General features: G+C 40.2%; 1 protein-coding gene across 3 annotated transcripts in view; it reads right to left on the reverse strand.

Moving 5' to 3' along the window:
• PTPRQ (protein tyrosine phosphatase receptor type Q) overlaps positions 1-18025 on the reverse strand; it is a 363399-nt gene that overhangs the window by 28862 nt on the left and 316512 nt on the right. For all 3 annotated transcript variants that reach the window (XM_075600515.1, XM_075600513.1, XM_075600514.1), the window contains 5 exons: positions 17913-18003; positions 14530-14606; positions 11780-11914; positions 11512-11637; positions 9262-9410 (listed from right to left, as the gene is read on the reverse strand). In XM_075600515.1, the coding sequence (XP_075456630.1) occupies positions 9262-9410; positions 11512-11637; positions 11780-11914; positions 14530-14606; positions 17913-18003 (578 nt within the window). The remainder of the gene's footprint in view (positions 1-9261; positions 9411-11511; positions 11638-11779; positions 11915-14529; positions 14607-17912; positions 18004-18025) is intronic.

Genomic DNA, 18025 nt, shown 5'->3' on the forward strand with positions numbered 1-18025 from the left:
ATTTTGCATGGTGGCACCGTCCACGCGGGACACCACCCAACATAGAGGCGAAGGCTTCCCGGATACCTTCCGTGGATCCCATCTTACAGTATCTGTGCCCCCAGGTGCTGGAGCACCCGGCAGGTACCTCACCTGCACCAACTATACACATGCTAGTGGGGCAGCGCTGTCTCACACACTTGGGTGGGTGATTGATTCTGTGGACACCAGGGTGGTTGGGTGCCCAGGACACCTCAGTGTTGCTCTGACAATTCAACCGGTTTGTCAAAAACAATTTTTTACCCACATCTGCAATTCTAGTAGCTCTGTTATGAAAACCACCTCTAAAAACACAATTTGTTTTAACACCACCTAAAAGATGGGAGATTAGTATTGCAAGTTACATCCAGCGCCTGAAATATGGGTTTGGCTGAGAGAGCAAAACCCATAAGTCAGGCTTGGGATGGAGTTAGCACCACCTCAGGTCATTCCGCTGCTAAAGCAAGTACAATCTGTGTGGTTTGTCACTTATTTTTAGAAGCGGTATAGAAGAAGTGACTTGCAATAGAGAATACCGGTTTTTCTCACATTTCATTCCGCTTCTTGTGTGCGGTTTGGCAATGACAACTTCAAAGCTACTAGAATAAGCCCCTATGACAACATGATCCTAAATTCTTACACAGCTCTACCACATTGAGTATACATTTTATTATTTTTAAATAAAGGCCTGTACAAATGTAGTCTTGGGAAATAGTGCTTTGCGTCATAACTGTTTTGGTACCATCCCCTTTGTACAATGTGCATAGGAACAAAAGTACATGTACAGTATTGTGATCAAAAAGAACCACATGTGACTTGGTGGTCTATGATTTAGGGCAAAAAGTCACAATTGTGCTGTTACAAAAGTAGCAGAACATCCTGCACTGTTTTCATTTTTTATTTTATTTTTTCATTAAAGGATTAAAGTAGGGGGTCTCTGGAGCTGAACTATTTTAATTTCAACTCCTGATACCCCCTGCTTCCAGAGATACCCCCGTAGCGGTGCCGGTATCTCTGCAGTCAGAGAGACTGTGGGCCTTATTCAGAGAGGGTTGATAAAAAAAATCGCCAGGGAATTTAAAATGACTGTTTTTTGGGTGTTGCTATCACGGTATTCAGAAAGGCTCGATTACCAGTGATAGCAAAATGCCCAAAACGGGTGAGTTGCTGCCAGCGAGAGCATCGAGCCTCTGAAAAGGCCTAAACCAGCAATTCATTTCTGCTGCAGAGAGAGTGGCTCTGAGAGAGCCGCCTCTCCCAGCTGAAATGTCGCCCGAAAATTATTTATTTAAATATACATTTCTTTCATAGTATAGAGGTGCAGGGGGTCTCCGGAGCTGAACCACGTTGGTTTTATGTCCGGGGACCCCCTGCTTCCCGAGATACAGGCATCTTTATGGGGTGCCGGTATCTCCTATGCAAGGAAATGTCCCGGTCACGTGACGCGGGACATTTCAATGCAGAGGGATACCGGCACCCCATAAAGGTGCCTGTATCTCGGGAAGCAGGGGGTCCCCAGACATAAAACCAACGTGGTTCAGCTCCGGAGGCCCCCTGCACCTCTACACTATGAAAGAAATGTATATTAATAAATATTTAAAAAAACATCAATACACCCCCCCCCCCTCCGCCCAAACCCATACAGTACAGTAATGGGCAAAATAACTATTATCCAGATATGGATAATAGATTATTTGCCCATTATTAAACACTGCATTAGCATACATAAATAAAGTAAATAAATAAAGTTATACTTACCACAACAGCAGGTCCCTCTATCCTCCGTTGCCAGAAAGCATATATACAAAATAAATACATTCTAATGGCCCCTAACCCCTTAATCACCTTAGCGGTTTCTAACCGCTATAGTCATTAAGGGGTTAACCCACCCTGACCCAATACCAACCCGGGAGGCCTAAGCACCCACCCTGACTCACTATACCCACTCTATACCCATTGAGTAGTATAGTGGTACATCAAACCCATATAATAATAATATGGGCATGATAAGCCTCTATAGCACTCTATGGGCACCCTAATGACAATAAATTAATACACAAGACACATAGTAATAAAATGTAACTAAGCTCCAAAAAAATCACACGTCACTAAATACAAACAGTAGCCAGCTAATCCAATCAATAGCAACATCAACAATGAATTAATTAAACCATTAACCAATCTAAACAATTAATTCCGAAACCAACTCAAAATGAATAGTAACACTAACCAATGTAAACAATGAATTACTGCAACATTAATGAATATAACCATTAAAACTCCTTAAAATAAATTAAAACAATCTCTGAAGTAACCATAAAACATATTGGCTAACATAATATTACATTAAGTACAAGCGAACACCAATCGCAAACCTTTAATTACATTAAGCATGAAAAAACAAACAATAACATCCACATAATACATGAAATGCAAAAAAGCAACACCAATACCAATCGATAAATGCCCCCCAAATATTGTCATAATAATGTATTAATCTGTACCCTAAAGAGGTACCGATTAATATATTATCAGTCAATGTGCCTCCCCCAAAAAATAAAAAAACACATCCAAAGATTAAACCTGTAAAAAGAGACATTTACAAACATTGAATATATTACTTACCATTAGAAGCGGTGGCCCTCCGACTCCCGGGGTAACAGGAAGCTCACGTACCTTGAAGGCCTCCAACAGCATCCGATTCCATCCGCCATGAAGATCCGGCTCAGGTACCCCAATCTTCTTTTTTCTTTCTTTAATCACCTTCTTCTATCTTCATCTGTAACCATTTCTTGTTCTTCTTTATCTTCTTTCTTCATCTGTCAATCCCAAATACCCCATGTTAAATCCCAGCCGATGCTGTCTCGTCGGCTTCGTGGGCTCAAATGAGGCGTCACGGCCTTAAATATGGCATGTGACGTCACATTTACCCTCAAAATGGTTAACAGCCACCTGATTGGCTGTTAAAACCATGTGCAGACTTCAATTTTTTTTTTTGCCGTGACGTCACATAAAGGGAATGATGCAAGCCAATCAGAATGGCTGTGCTTCATTTGCCTTTAAGATGACGTCACGAAGCCAGCGTCAGATGGTATTTCAGCCAATCAGATCGTGGGAACAAATGCCACACTCTGATTGGCTGAACTACCTTGTGACACAGCGGCCATCTTAGATTTAGTGACGTCACGTTAAAGGGAAATTAAGCACAGCCATTCCGATTGACTGGCATCATTCCCTTTAACATGACGTCACTAAATCCAAGATGGCCACTGTGTCACAAGCTAGTTCAGCCAATCAGAGTGTGGCATTTGTTCCCACGATCTGATTGGCTGAAATACCATCTGACGCCGGCTTCGTGACGTCATCTTAAAGGCAAATGAAGCTATTCACGGCAAAAAAAAAAAATTAAAGTCTGCACATGGTTTTAACAGCCAATCAGGTGGCTGTTAAACATTTTGAGGGTAAATGTGACGTCACAAGCCATATTTAAGGCCGTGACGCCTCATTTGAGCCCACGAAGCCGACGAGACAGCATCGGCTGGGATTTAACATGGGGTATTTGGGATTGACAGATGAAGAAAGAAGATAAAGAAGAACAAGAAATGGTTACAGATGAATATAGAAGAAGGTGATTAAAGAAAGAAAAAAGAAGATTGGGGTACCTGAGCCGGATCTTCATGGCGGATGGCATCGGATGCTGTTGGAGGCCTTCAAGGTACGTGAACTTCCTGTTTCCCCGGGAGTCAGAGGGCCACCGCTTCTAATGGTAAGTAATATATTCAGTGTTTGTAAATGTCTCTTTTTACAGGTTTAATCTTTGGATGTGTTTTTTGATTTTTTGGGGGAGGCACATTGACTGATAATATATTAATCGGTACCTCTTTATCGGTATCTCTTTATGACAATATTTGGGGGGCATTTATCGATTGGTACTGGTGTTGCTTTTTTGCATTTCATGTATTATGTGGATGTTATTGTTTGTTTTTTCATGCTTAATGTAATTAAAGGTTTGCGAGTGGTGTTCGCTTGTACTTAATGTAATATTATGTTAGCTAATATGTTTTATGGTTACTTCAGAGATTGTTTTAATTTATTTTAAGGAGTTTTAATGGTTATATTCATTAATGTTGGAGTAATTCATTGTTTACATTGGTTAGTGTTACTATTCATTTTGAGTTGGTTTCGGAATTAATAGTTTAGATTGGTTAATGGAAAAAAGTTATATCTGTGGCGCACAGCACTGTAATTGTCAATACAATTCTGATAGGTAATTAGAAATATACAACCAGAGCCACGGAAATCGCCCGTCCAAATGGATGCTCCACGTGATGTGGGTGAACATGTAAATATAAAAACATGGTAGCAGTTGCGCATGATCAAGATCAAAAGGATGCACTGTCTGTTTAAATCGGGACTACATATACCGGGACTTACAGGGACTATTTTTTCATTACTTTTTACCCCTGAGGAAGAAAGCAAGACTTTTGAAACGCGTAGGGTGGTTCTGTGAGGTCCCTACTACTCGGGTGTGAGAGCTGTACCCTTCTGAAGCTGTGAGCTGCGAGCTGTGGGCAATAGAACGCTGGCGTAGGAATATTCGGCATTTCACCATTGCATTGTATGGTGTGTTTGGTGGGGTGAGACCAGGAAGTATCTGTGTGTGCTGCCCTGGAACTTCTGCCGTGTGTGGATGGTGCTGACTACAGACGGAGCCTGTCCCTGCCCATATGAGACCACTCGTCTGAGCCCAGATGTAAGCAGCAGCAGCCATATATAAGAGGGGATACTCTTTAAATTATCCATACCCTGATACCATCTTGTTTTCGGTAAGCAGGTACCCCCACCCGAGTTGGAGAATCTTGCCTGAACCTTATATATGTTTTTATGTGCTATTTTATGTGTATTTAGTGTATTTTATGATATTAATGATACGCCATATTAAATGTTATTGTAAGTAGTCACCTGTTGTTCTCAGCGTCTGTTAAGTGGTGTATGTTGTTTGTTTGTTTATATGTTATACAGTATTATGCTATGATTTGATATTTTTTTATATTTACATGTTCACCCTTATCACGTGGAGCATCCATTTGGACGGGCGATTTCCGTGGCTCTGGTTGTATATTTCTAATTACCTATCAGAATTGTATTGACAATTACAGTGTTGTGCGCCACAGATATAACTTTTTTCCATTTCCATAACCTGACTGGGGGTCAGGGTTATATCATAGGATGCCATTGTACTGTGGGATATAGCGTGACCTAGTTGTTTTCTCCATATCTTAGATTGGTTAATGGTTTAATTAATTCATTGTTGATGTTGCTATTGATTGGATTAGCTGGCTACTGTTTGTATTTAGTGACGTGTGATTTTTTGGAGTTTAGTTACATTTAATTATTGTGTTTCTTGTGTATTAATTTATTGTCATTAGGGTGCCCATTGAGTGCTATAGAGGCTTATCATGCCCATATTATTATTATATGGGTATGATGTACCCCTATAATACTCAATGGGTATAGGGTGGGTATAGTCAGTCAGGGGTGGGTGTTTAGGCCTCACGGGTGGGTGAAGGGGGTATTAGCCCTATGGATGGGTGTTTAGACCTTGCGGGTGGGTAGCGGTTGGGTTAACCCCTTTATTACCTTAGCAGTATTAACCGCTAAGGTAATGAAGGGGTTAACTCCCCCCGCAACCCCCCCCGCAATGCCTAAACAGCCACTAAGGGCCAAATTCCCCCTTCACCCACCCCCGCTAGCCTCTGTATTGTATGTTTCTTACAGTAAGCTTGGCACGGGTGTTTAACCCCTTCATTGCCTTAGCGGTTAGCCGCTAAGGTAATGAAGTTGCTGTACATGCATGTTTCCTGCCTCGGATGCATGCCGGGGTGGGGGGGGGGGCAGAGCTGCTATTAATGGCTATCAGCTCCGGAGACCCCCGGCATCAATCCGAGGCCGGAAAGGGGCCTGATTTTTTCTAAGTCCCGACACATCGCTGCTCATCGAGGCATCTCCCCACCATTTGACCAACAAATTTGTGGTGAATTGGATTTGGGGAGAAGACCGCCTTTTAGGGCTGCGATGGGCTGCGATATGCCACGACAGCCGACTCGCGGGTCTCTGAATCGCGCGAATTTATCAACCATCAGAAAATGGTCGATAAGGGGCTGATCGCTGCTCAGTCGGCGAATTTCTGATAGCAATAACATTTTGCGTCGATACAGGCTATTATCGAGCACTTATCGAGGCTATCTGAATACAAGTAGCCATTTTGGTCGATAAGTGCTCGATAAGGGCCTTATCGAGGCTTTCTGAATAAGGCCCTGTGTGCCTAACATAATGATGGCTTTAAATGTCACGCGGGCCAATAGGAAGCCGTGACGTCATCCGATGCGGCTTCCTATTGGCCAGCGTGACCAGGACATTAAAACTTTGCGGGGATACCGGCAGCACTTATGCAGCTAAGTATTTCTGGAAGCAGGAAAGCAATTTCCCGAAGCTGAAATTAACACAGTTCAGTTCTGGAGACCTCTTGCTTTAAAAAAAAAAATGGAAACACAATGAAGCCTGTTTTGCTGCTTTTATTAAGAAAGGCATTTTAGAAATTAGTCTGAAAGGTTAATTAGACCAAGGTACTTGCAATTTTGTTGCCCTGCGTACACCAGCTTTGTATTTGGAAAGGATCAACAGGAGGAATATGGGAAGAATTAGGCAATCTATACAGTATATTGTAATAGGAAGTATAAAATAGTGTGTCACTTTCCTTTATTTCTTAATGTAACATTAACAATATTGACGTTTTGTGTTGGTGAAAACGTCTCTGGTCATTTATCTGCATCAAATGTAAAAGGTTATTTACCCGTTTCTTACACCAGATAACACCACAAGCAGAAATGAAAATAAATGCACTGCTATGCATCAAAGCACTGTTATCACTTCTATGATACCCCTATGTTTAACTGTAGATGTGTGGCAGTAAATATCTGTGTTTCACTGCACTAGTTAGTGTGTGACTAATTTGACTCTAAGTTTTTAAAGCTTTGTGCATGGATGAAAAGGTGAATGCGTTACAAACGTTGTCATATAGAAATTGAACTCTACATGGTTAACAAAAATTCTATCACAAAACAGGAATGTCTGGCTACGTCAACAAAACGGTCAATTCAAATGTAGTTGTTGTTTTAAAAGTTACTTAGGAGAAGTAAAAGTTTGCAGATTTGTGTGAAACTGTTTAGCCAAAAAAGTCCTAACTGAGAATCAAATTGGGGTTTTACCAGAGCAAATGTTGTGATATAATTTGTGATTAACTCAATAGAGCAGTCTTATGGATTTCATATCTCTGCATTTCCAATATTCTGCCCCATTTGAGTTAGGCCTAAGATCACACTGAAAAGAAATATGCATATTTTTAGAAGTGCATCAACCCGTCTCATACTATTATCAGCTTCTACGTAGACACAATTAATATTTGAATGCTGAGATGCACAGCAAACAAATACATTGTACATTGTATTATATTTATGATACTGTGACAAGCAGCATACTGGTCAGATAAGAAATTGCATGCACTGCCGCCATGTGACATGGAAAGATACCCAAGCAGTCAGTCTTCATTTATTAACTGTGCAATGCATTATTCTTCCCTACTTTGCCCTTATTACATTCCGCCCTGTCTATTTCAGACTGTCTCTCCAGTTTTGCAAGGTCATTTTGAATGTCTTCTAAACTTCCTGCAGTCATTTCTTTCACTTACAAATTTTACAGCTGTGCTCATAATTCACTCATCCAAGTCATTAGTGAGTGCTACATAGAATCCTGCTACAGTACTGTACCGTCTCAGTTAAACACTGAACTACTTAACACTCTGAATACAATTTTCTGACAGTTTTTCACCCCAGTTTATCCACACCACATTTTCTAACTCAGGAAGATGGAATATTAGACAATGTCAAATGCTTTGCTAAAATGTACACGTATCACAATCAATCGAATGCTTCATCATTCGTGGAGGTGTAATGGCTTTCTTTGCTTGGTACTGAAACAAAACTTATATTTAAAAATAAATAAAATAAACAATCTTCAAAAAGAATCTCTTTTCAGAGAAGGACACAGAATGGCTCTTGAAAGGTGGGAGAACCCATTGCTACAGTAGCTTCCTATGTGAATCACACTGTCCGCCTCTAGCTCAATCTAGCTCTTCAGGTCAGGGACTTGAGTCTGTAAAATTGCACTTTTAATGCACTTCATTGTAATAAAAAGAATTATATTTATTTTCCTATAGAATAGATTTGGTAAAAAGTAGGTATATGTAAGCGGTTTAAGTTTAATTGGCACGATTTTCATCTTAGAAGTCCTTGTTGACCAGTCTGATTTGCATGTCTACAATAGTATTAGCATTTTCTTTGTCACTTTTGGCACCAACAGTTTGCCAGGCATCTAGGTAGGGCAGTATGTCCTATAATTTTCAAGGAGTTTGACTTCCTTTTTCAACTTCATGCGTAATATGAGCCCTTTGGCAAACTACAAATATTTTGTTACTGTAGTTCTCCACAAGTTCAAATGTATATTGAACCAATTTTTTCAATAATCTAAGTTTTCTTGTATTTCATTCAACTTGATTTATTTAAATACGCCCATCTTAACTTTAACCTGAGTTTCTCCTTATTTAACACTGGTGTTCAGGTATAATATTCACTAAAGTGTGATAGCCAACATTGATTGTTAATGACCAATCCAGTGGATTTAATAGCTGATAACAATATATAATAGCTGCTCCCATTTGAACTTTTTTTTTTGTCAAAACTAAACGGCCAAAACAATTACTAGATACTGTATTCCTCTATGTATTATAAGGTATTAGACTTCCCCACTATTTACTACCGAACCTACATGTTACAGTACATTATATATATATATATATATTTCAGTGCATTACTGCATTATACTTTTCTTTTGTGGATTCTCTAGATTCTTTTTGAATTTCGGTACCTTGGTAATATCCCAGTTTAAATAAAATGGATGCCTCAGAATTTCTCCTGCACCATTAATATTTTCTCTTTAAAATACATCCAACACTCCTCAATTAATTTTTCTAGGTTTGTGCGAGTTTACCCAAATCTATCTCCTTCTCCATTAAGTGCCATTCTCATTCCTTCCTTTTCCTTAGAACGACAGGTGATCATTTCATGATCCATTCATATTAGGTCCAAATCAATTATCACACAAAGCTTTCCTGACAGTCCTGCTTACCTGCAGTGGACAATCATTGGTGTATTTTCATGCGGTCTATTTGCTCGAATCATCTTCACAAAATGAACTAAAGAAGATGTGTTTTCGGGGACTCCATGTTCCGGCCAAGTAGTAAAGTTACACTGACGGACCATCATAAAATCTCCATGCTAGCATAAACAACAGTCACAGAAAGACACAGGTTTTACAGTAACTGGCAATGAAAAGAGTTCTTTCGGTTTCTAGAAATGCATTAACAGTCTGAATCATGTTACCCTTTAATTGTTTTTAGGATGATTTTCTTACTGTTGGTGATTTCCCATGTCAAAACCAAAATACAAAAGGTTTTACAAACATTATATTGATTGTTTAATTCATGTCACATGGCATGTCTAAAAAAAAATATTGTGTACAAAACATACAATGTTGTATACAGTATGTGTGTATACATGGTATTTTCTGTGAAGTTAAACAAGAAAAAACACAAAAGCGCACCAAGATGAGAGATAGATATTGTATTAGCAACAAATAATAAAATTAGTAACTTACATATAAAATTTCTTTAATAATCCCCGATTCTGGTGTCTATCACAGGAGTAGGGCATCACATAGGAAGTATGAAGGGTAATCTCAGTTCTGAGAGATCAGACCCGCGCGCTGGGGCTGTCTCTGTTTCCTCTCCTGTCCTCCACGTGTGGTAGCGTGGTGCGGAGTGGGGCGCGCATGCGCAGGAACCGGGGCCTTCAATAGGTGTCCTTAGGATGCCTGTCCGTTTTTGATAGCATAGAAACGATCGGAAATAAGCAGGAACGGTACACTTGAGTGTGTACTGGTGGTAGGTAGTAAAACCGCCAGCCACAACATTCGCGACGCGTTTCGTTTACCAAAGTAAACTTCTTCAGGCAATATCTGGGGCACCTGTTTAGTGGTCCTTTATAGGTCTAATTCTGTGCGTCATTGGTTAATACCTAATGGCTGCATGGCCAATCAGGCTCATATACTGATAGGGGTGGCCACATTAAGAAGACCTCCCTGTTAGTGCATTTGATCCAGTAATGAACTACACTAATTAAGTATATATATAAGTGTAAATAAAAAGGTAAACAGACCTTAAAGGGGAGCCAAAATCATGTGTCCCAAATAGTCAAGTGCAATAAAATATGCATAATAGTAGCATAAAAAACAAAGTATATGTGCATACTGGATAACAACATCAAATGACATATAAATAACTTTTAAAATATGGGAAATAAAACAAATGGAAAGGTGGGTGGAGGGAGGGGAAGAATTGAAGAAAAGGTAGAAAAAAAGGGTTTGTAAAAAAAATTATCCAGTATGCACATATACTTTGTTTTTTATGCTACTATTATGCATATTTTATTGCACTTGACTATTTGGGACACATGATTTTGGCTCCCCTTTAAGGTCTGTTTACCTTTTTATTTACACTTATATATACTTAATTAGTGTAGTTCATTACTGGATCAAATGCACTAACAGGGAGGTCTTCTTAATGTGGCCCGCCCCTATCAGTATATGAGCCTGATTGGCCATGCAGCCATTAGGTATTAACCAATGACGCACAGAATTAGACCTATAAAGGACCCCTGAAGAAGTTTACTTTGGTAAACGAAACGCGTCGCGACTGTTGTGGCTGGCGGTTTTACTACCTACCACCAGTACACACTCAAGTGTACCGTTCCTGCTTATTTCCGATCGTTTCTATGCTATCAAAAACGGACAGGCATCCTAAGGACACCTATTGAAGGCCCCGGTTCCTGCGCATGCGCGCCCCACTCCGCACCACGCTACCACACGTGGAGGACAGGAGAGGAAACAGAGACAGCCCCAGCGCGCGGGTCTGATCTCTCAGAACTGAGATTACCCTTCATACTTCCTATGTGATGCCCTACTCCTGTGATAGACACCAGAATCGGGGATTATTAAAGAAATTTTATATGTAAGTTACTAATTTTATTATTTGTTGCTAATACAATATCTATCTCTCATCTTGGTGCGCTTTTGTGTTTTTTCTTGTTTTGCTGATATTGGTATCACCATCGGGGTTCCGGTGGAGACCACATTTGGAGGTGGGGGAGACACCTCATAAACACAGAAGCAGCAAGAGAACTGAGAGGGACCAACACTCCAAGCTTAAAGAGCCAGAGCGCGGACTGAACTTTTCATTTCTGTGAAGTTAGCATGTTTCAGTTAGAAACGGCTTTTTTTGCATAATGGTTATCATTGTAAAATGTAAAAAAATGCCATTACCCTTTCAACTTTTAAGTCCCTAACGGTCCAGTCAGCTTGGACATCTTCCACTACTTTGGTAATCACTATATCTCCGAAAACCGTCACTGGTTTGTTGTCTTCTGGCCAATACTGGTGACACCTTATCTAAGCGAAGAATTAGGTGTCAATTTGCATTCTAAGCATCACATCAGCAAATATTTTCTATTTTTTTTCCAAATATTTATATGTATTAATTTTGACATATGGAGCTATTATATTGACATACGGTATGTAATAATGCACTTACCCTTCCTTTCTCAAAACACTGTGTAAGCATTACAATGGTCTTTGCTCTAGTTTCCCAAACCATTCTCCAAAAATCTCCTACTGTTCCAGCCAAAGGTCCCTGGGTAGCAATAAACTCATTTGGACAAATATATCCCTGAAGTGGACAGAAATATAGAAAGCTACTGTTACATAGGTATGCCAATGCTTTGTGTAAAATGTGATAACTCTTGCATTTCTTTGATTTCTAATTTGTAGTTAGTTTCAAAGTTTCTACAGTCCTCTTTCCCCACTGTGCTATATTTCCGGCACAGAGGAGGCCGCATATCAGAATGCATATTTTAATGTAAAGATGTGACATTTATTTTATGGGAGGTTTCTCTGTATTGGCATTAATCCATGTCATGGTTTTGCTGCAGTGCAGTCTTATAAACAGCGCTAAAGTACATTTATCAATAAAAAAAAAACTACATTAAAAAACAACTGCCACTAACAAAAAAAATAAAAGTGCCCGGTGGCTTGGTGCACAAGCTATTGAAACTAATACCTTCATTATTAGAACAGTTTTTATGTTATAACAATGGATAGCTAATTACAGCATTTAGTTCAAATAGTTCCATACTGTATAATTAGAACAGAACATCCCCTCTGTTTCTTCCTCTCATCCTACACCTCTTCCTAACTCTCCTCCTGCCTTCCTTGACTCTTTTTCCACTGTCTCAGAGGAGGATGTGTCGCTGTTGATCGCCTCTTCTCCCTCTACCACTTGCCCTCTTGACCCCATTCCCTCCCATCTCCTAAAACCTCTTGCTCCTACTATAATCCCTACGCTCACACACATTTTTAACTCCTCCCTCTGCTCTGGAACCTTTCCATCCTCCTTGAAACATGCAACAGTCATACCATTACTCAAAAACAGCAAGCTTGACCCTACCTGTCTTTCTAACTATCGACCTCTCTCCCTCCTGCCTTTTGCCTCTAAACTCCTTGAACGTCTTGTATTCTTTCGCTTGCTCCATTTTCTCAACACCTATTCTGTCCTAGACCCTCTACAATCTGGCTTCCGCACTGCTCACTTCACGGAAACAGCCCTCACTAAAATAACTGACGACCTCCATGCTGCCAAAGACAGAGGTCATTACACTCTGCTCATATTACTCGACCTCTCTGCAGCATTTGACACCGTGGACCACCCTCTTCTCCTTCACATTCTCCATACTCTTGGTATTCGGAACAAAGCTCTATCCTGGATCTCATCTTACCTCTCCCATCGTACTTTCAGTGTCTCTTCTGCTAACACCTCCTCCTCCTCTATTGATCTCTCTGTGGGGGTACCCCAGGGCTCTGTCCTGGGACCTCTTCTCTTTTCTCTGTACACACTCTCTCTAGGTGACCTAATAACATCTTTTGGGTTCAAATATCACCTCTATGCTGACGACACACAAATATACTTTTCAACACCTGACCTTATACCTGCTGTACAAACCAAAGTTTCTGAATGTCTCTCTGCTATATCATCCTGGATGGCCCTCCGCCGCCTTAAACTCAACATGGCTAAAACAGAGCTCCTCATACTTCCTCCCAAACCTGGCCCTACTACCTCCTTCCACATTACTGTTGAAACTACAATCATTCACCCAGTAGCCCAAGCACGCTGCCTAGGGGTCACACTAGACTCCACTGTCACATTCGCCCCTCACATTCAAAACATTTCTAAAACTTTACACCCTTTCCTCTGCAATATAACAAAGATACGCCCTTTCCTCTGTTGCTCGACTGCTAAAACTCTGACTCAGGCCCTCATTTTCTCCCGTCTTGATTACTGTAACCTCCTGCTGTCCGGCTTTCCTGCCTCTCACCTGTCTCCCCTACAATCTATCCTAAACGCTGCTGCCAGAATCACTGTACTCTTTCCTAGATCTGTCTCAGCATCTCCCCTCATGAAATCCCTCTCCTGGCTTCCGATCAAATCCCGCATCTCAAACTCCATTCTTCTCCTCACTTTTAAAGCTTTACACTCTTCTGCCCCTCCTTACATCTCAGCCCTAATTTCTCATTATGCACCATCCAGACTCTTGCATTCTTCTCAAGGATGTCTTCTTTCTACCCCCTTTGTATCTAAAGCCCTCTGCTGCCTTAAACCTTTTTCACTGACTGCCCCACACCTCTGGAATGCCCTTCCCCTCAGTACCCGACTAGCACCCTCTCTATCCACCTTTAAGACCCACCTTAAGACACACTTGCTTAAAGAAGCATATGAATAGCACTGTGGATATTCTGAACACATGATACATAAAGCTTGGCCCCATGCAGACGCACTTACCAGAACTCCCTCCTAACTGTCTCTGTACGTTCTCCCTACCTACCAATTAGACTGTAAGCTCCTCTGGGCAGGGACTCCTCCTCCTTAATGTTACTTTTATGTCTAAAGCACTTATTCACATGATCTGTTATTTATATTATCTGTTATTTATTTGATTACCACATGTATTACTACTGTAAAGCGCTATGTACATTAATGGCGCTATATAAATAAAGACATACAATACAATACAATTAGATATTCAGTTTTAGCTAACAAAACCAGAATTTCCCATTTTTATTTCTGTATTCCCACTAGCTATAAAGGAATATGTAAAAGAGGCATATTTCATAACATAAAGATACATTTGAAAGCATTGAAGTATTCATGCATACAGTGGGTATATATAAAAGGTGTGTTTCAGGCATACGTGCAAAAACTAGAGTTAAGTAGAGTACTTGTATACTTACAGAAACATAGCTTGCGTTGATGTAATCTGAGCCAGGTACACCAGCGTCCGCAATAAGTTTCACCCTGTTATTGTTATCTGTGAAAGAAATGTTATTTATCTTAGAATAAGTTTAGCAAAAATATATATATTTTTTATTATGTCATTGATTTGATATATTTATGGTTTTAACAAAAATAGGGAATGTGAAAGCCTTCTAAAGACAAACTACCGGTACCACTTTATTCTTGGAAGAGTCCCTATTGGCAGAATTGGCAATTTTGCTATCAGTTAGCTTGGGACTTGGCCGATATTTACTAAGCACTGCTATTCCACATGACATCTTCCAGTGTTGGCATACACCTTATGGTCTTTTCACTTGAATGGGCTAGACGTGACGTGTCTTCTTGTGGCATAGCACCCCTTAGTAAATATGGGCCTTTATGCTTTTACTGCTAGAAAAACTCTAATACTGTGCTGCTTTGAAGATTTCACGACAGGTTGCAGAACCACTGAAAAATAAATCTGATATGAAAGTTATTAAATTATGTTTACCTGACTCTAAGGACTCCTTATAGCATCTTGCTATATGAAGTGATTCAGGGGCGGTACTACTCACCGTTGGGCCCACTTTCAGAAAAAACACAGGCACCCACTCTCTTCTTTCCCTTCCCCTTTACCAATACCTGTGCAGCGGGGTCATACCCAGCGACTGTGGCTACACCAGCCGGAGCTCACCCCGGGGTTGATTGCAGAAGTTGGCCTAAACGTTTGGTGGGGCCTAACATAGGTGTTAGGACCGCCTGGGTGGGCTCCCTTTGCCTGTGGGTAAGGCCCTTCTCGCCCCCCTGCTGCACAGCTAGGGCACCTCAGCAGAGAAGAGAGAGGGGGCCCTGTGGAAATGCCAGAATGCTGTAGTAGTATGGATGGACAGGTCCTAAACAGTCAGGGCCCTGGTGCAGCTGAACCAGGTAGTTCCGCCACTGATGTGACTCCTGGAAATTGTAAGAGATTATGTTTGGCAAGGAGGAGGGGGTGGTAATATTTTATTGTAGACAATGAGGGTTATTCATTGAAGTGTGATATTGCAGATTGGTCACTACTGCATGGAAACTCCTATTGACTGAAAGGGTACTATCGCACTTTAATGAATAAGCCTCCCCTCCCCCTAAAATCACCTATTTCATTCTCCTTATTAGTGGAACCAATTTCCCAGCCCTTCAAAATATTGCAATGTCTGTGTTCCCCTATAATATATGTTATTAGTTTGCAACATTATATTTAGGTTCAAATTAAAGCTGTTTCCTTGCCCAGTATTTATCCTTTGCAGCTGTTTGATTGCCTTCAAAAGAGTTACACTGTACCTAATTCCATATGACACCTATAATTAATTTAAAATATTTTTTAAAGTTAGTCTGCAGACATGGGGAGCAGAGATTTGGAAGGTATTTAATTTCCCCGGGCTACTCTCTTATTTGTAATTCACTCTGTGTTCAGCAAGTGCTTGCACAGCCAGAGCCTCACTCTCCCGTCCTCTCATTATCTTTATTGGCTCTGTGACAAGGTGGGATAAGGGTAAAAAAACACTTGACACTTACCCGTTCAGAGGTCCTTCAGAAAATGATCTTGTAATTAATTCCCCCAAAATGTAAGTAGCCACATGATTGCCATTAGAATAGTCAGATTTGTGTAATGAAGCCCATTAGACTATTCAATACAATACAAAAGATGGTCTTTAGCTGGCTTCATGGGATTGAACCTTTATTAAAACCTTATGCTATGTTTTTCATAATGCAAGAAGGCCAACAGTTACAAAGAAAGGAGAAAATGTTATATATATTGCATATGGAGCTGAACTGTCATTCGTTCATGTCATGAAGGGCCACACTAGTTGCCACCAATGTATGTTTATCGGTTAACACCAATTTGGGAATATTAATATGAACAAATTCTTCCTTATTCCTCCCATCGAGGGTCCTGTTTAATGCTGTAATACATGTGTTCATACAGTATGCCTACTTAGTCCTTCATCTCTGTACATTCCCACTGATTTCCTTTCTCGCTACTTGACAGTTACAGGGGCCAGATTAAATCCCCTTGGGTGCTGACAATTGAACAACCCTGGTATAGAGTATACATAACCAGCATTAAAATAGAGCAAAGAATATGTTTTAAATAAGGAATACATAACAGCTGCTTCAAAAACGGTATATCAAAGCATACAGATACATTAACTAAGGAATGCAATACTAAATGCCTTACAACACAGTTAATGCTTAAAATAATAAAGGCATTTCTAATTAATTGAAAGTACAGGCAGTACTGACTACAGAGACAGACTTCTGTCAACCTTTTGTAAAAACTCTACAGCAGAATAATATTTGACTAGGTCACTATGACCTACAAAGAAACCTCTCCACTGCAGTCAAATCTGCCCTTATTATTATTTCCCCCATATCCTTAAGCAAATGAATGCAAAACATGGGGATTTAACAGTTTTCCCCCCTTTCTTTTTATGTGAGGGGAGAAAGAGGGTATGGGACGGCTGTCAAGAAAAGAATGTTAAAGAGGTTGGTTACTTGGGTCACATTACAAAGCTAAGACACTATTAAGTCTACAGTTTCTTGCACCTGCATATAAAAGCTTGTGGGTGCAATGTCACTCAGACACTCTGCTTTGGAACATGATGAGGGTCATTTCAAGATCACAGAGCAGTCGCAATGAGAAAAAGCTCTAGTTTGTAAAATAGGACTATAACTGTGCCGCGGTGTTAAGTGAAATATTTTTCATAAATGTGGTATTTAGAAATTCGGGAGAATATACTCACTTTCCATGTTATATGAACAGAATTCATATCAATGTTTGGGAATTTATCATCTAGGGTGCTAACGTTGCCCCCGACGGAGCCTCCATTAACCCTCTCAGTGTTATAGTGATGTAATGATATATTAAGATGTAAAGTGAAAAGTTTGGTTTATTGTACTCTCAATCATGCCATTTTTTAAACTAAAATATAGAATTTTGGTTGGTGAATTATGACATGTAAAGCCTGTGGCTGTGTGGGAGGACCCTCTTATTAGCTTGGTCACTCACCACTGATTTATAGTGTAAATCGATGCACTAAGCAACTTAAGAAAAGATCAGAAAATCTGGTAATGCCCTGTATTGCAGCTTGTGAAGGGTTCAGTGCTAACGGGTCCTCAGTGAGTTGTGCTAATAGGCTTTCCAGTGCTAGTACTGTACTTTAAATGACCTCCTGTAAAAGGTTTTGAATACAATATGTTATATTTCGCAACCAATGCATAAAATTAAATGACTCATTTCAATGTGTAGTGCAATATGTATAATGTCAAAAACATCAAGGGTGTACAAGAAAAATACATGGATTAGGTAGAAAATACATACATGGCTTTATGTTGGTGAAACGATTCTTTGACCTGTTCCACGGAAGATCCGCATCAGATATTGCAAGGTCTTCAAGAAACTTTGGGAGCTCCTGTAAAAAGAGGAATACACCT

Source organism: Ascaphus truei, chromosome 5 (genome assembly GCF_040206685.1).
Source record: "Ascaphus truei isolate aAscTru1 chromosome 5, aAscTru1.hap1, whole genome shotgun sequence".
Taxonomy (NCBI): Eukaryota; Metazoa; Chordata; class Amphibia; order Anura; family Ascaphidae; genus Ascaphus; species Ascaphus truei.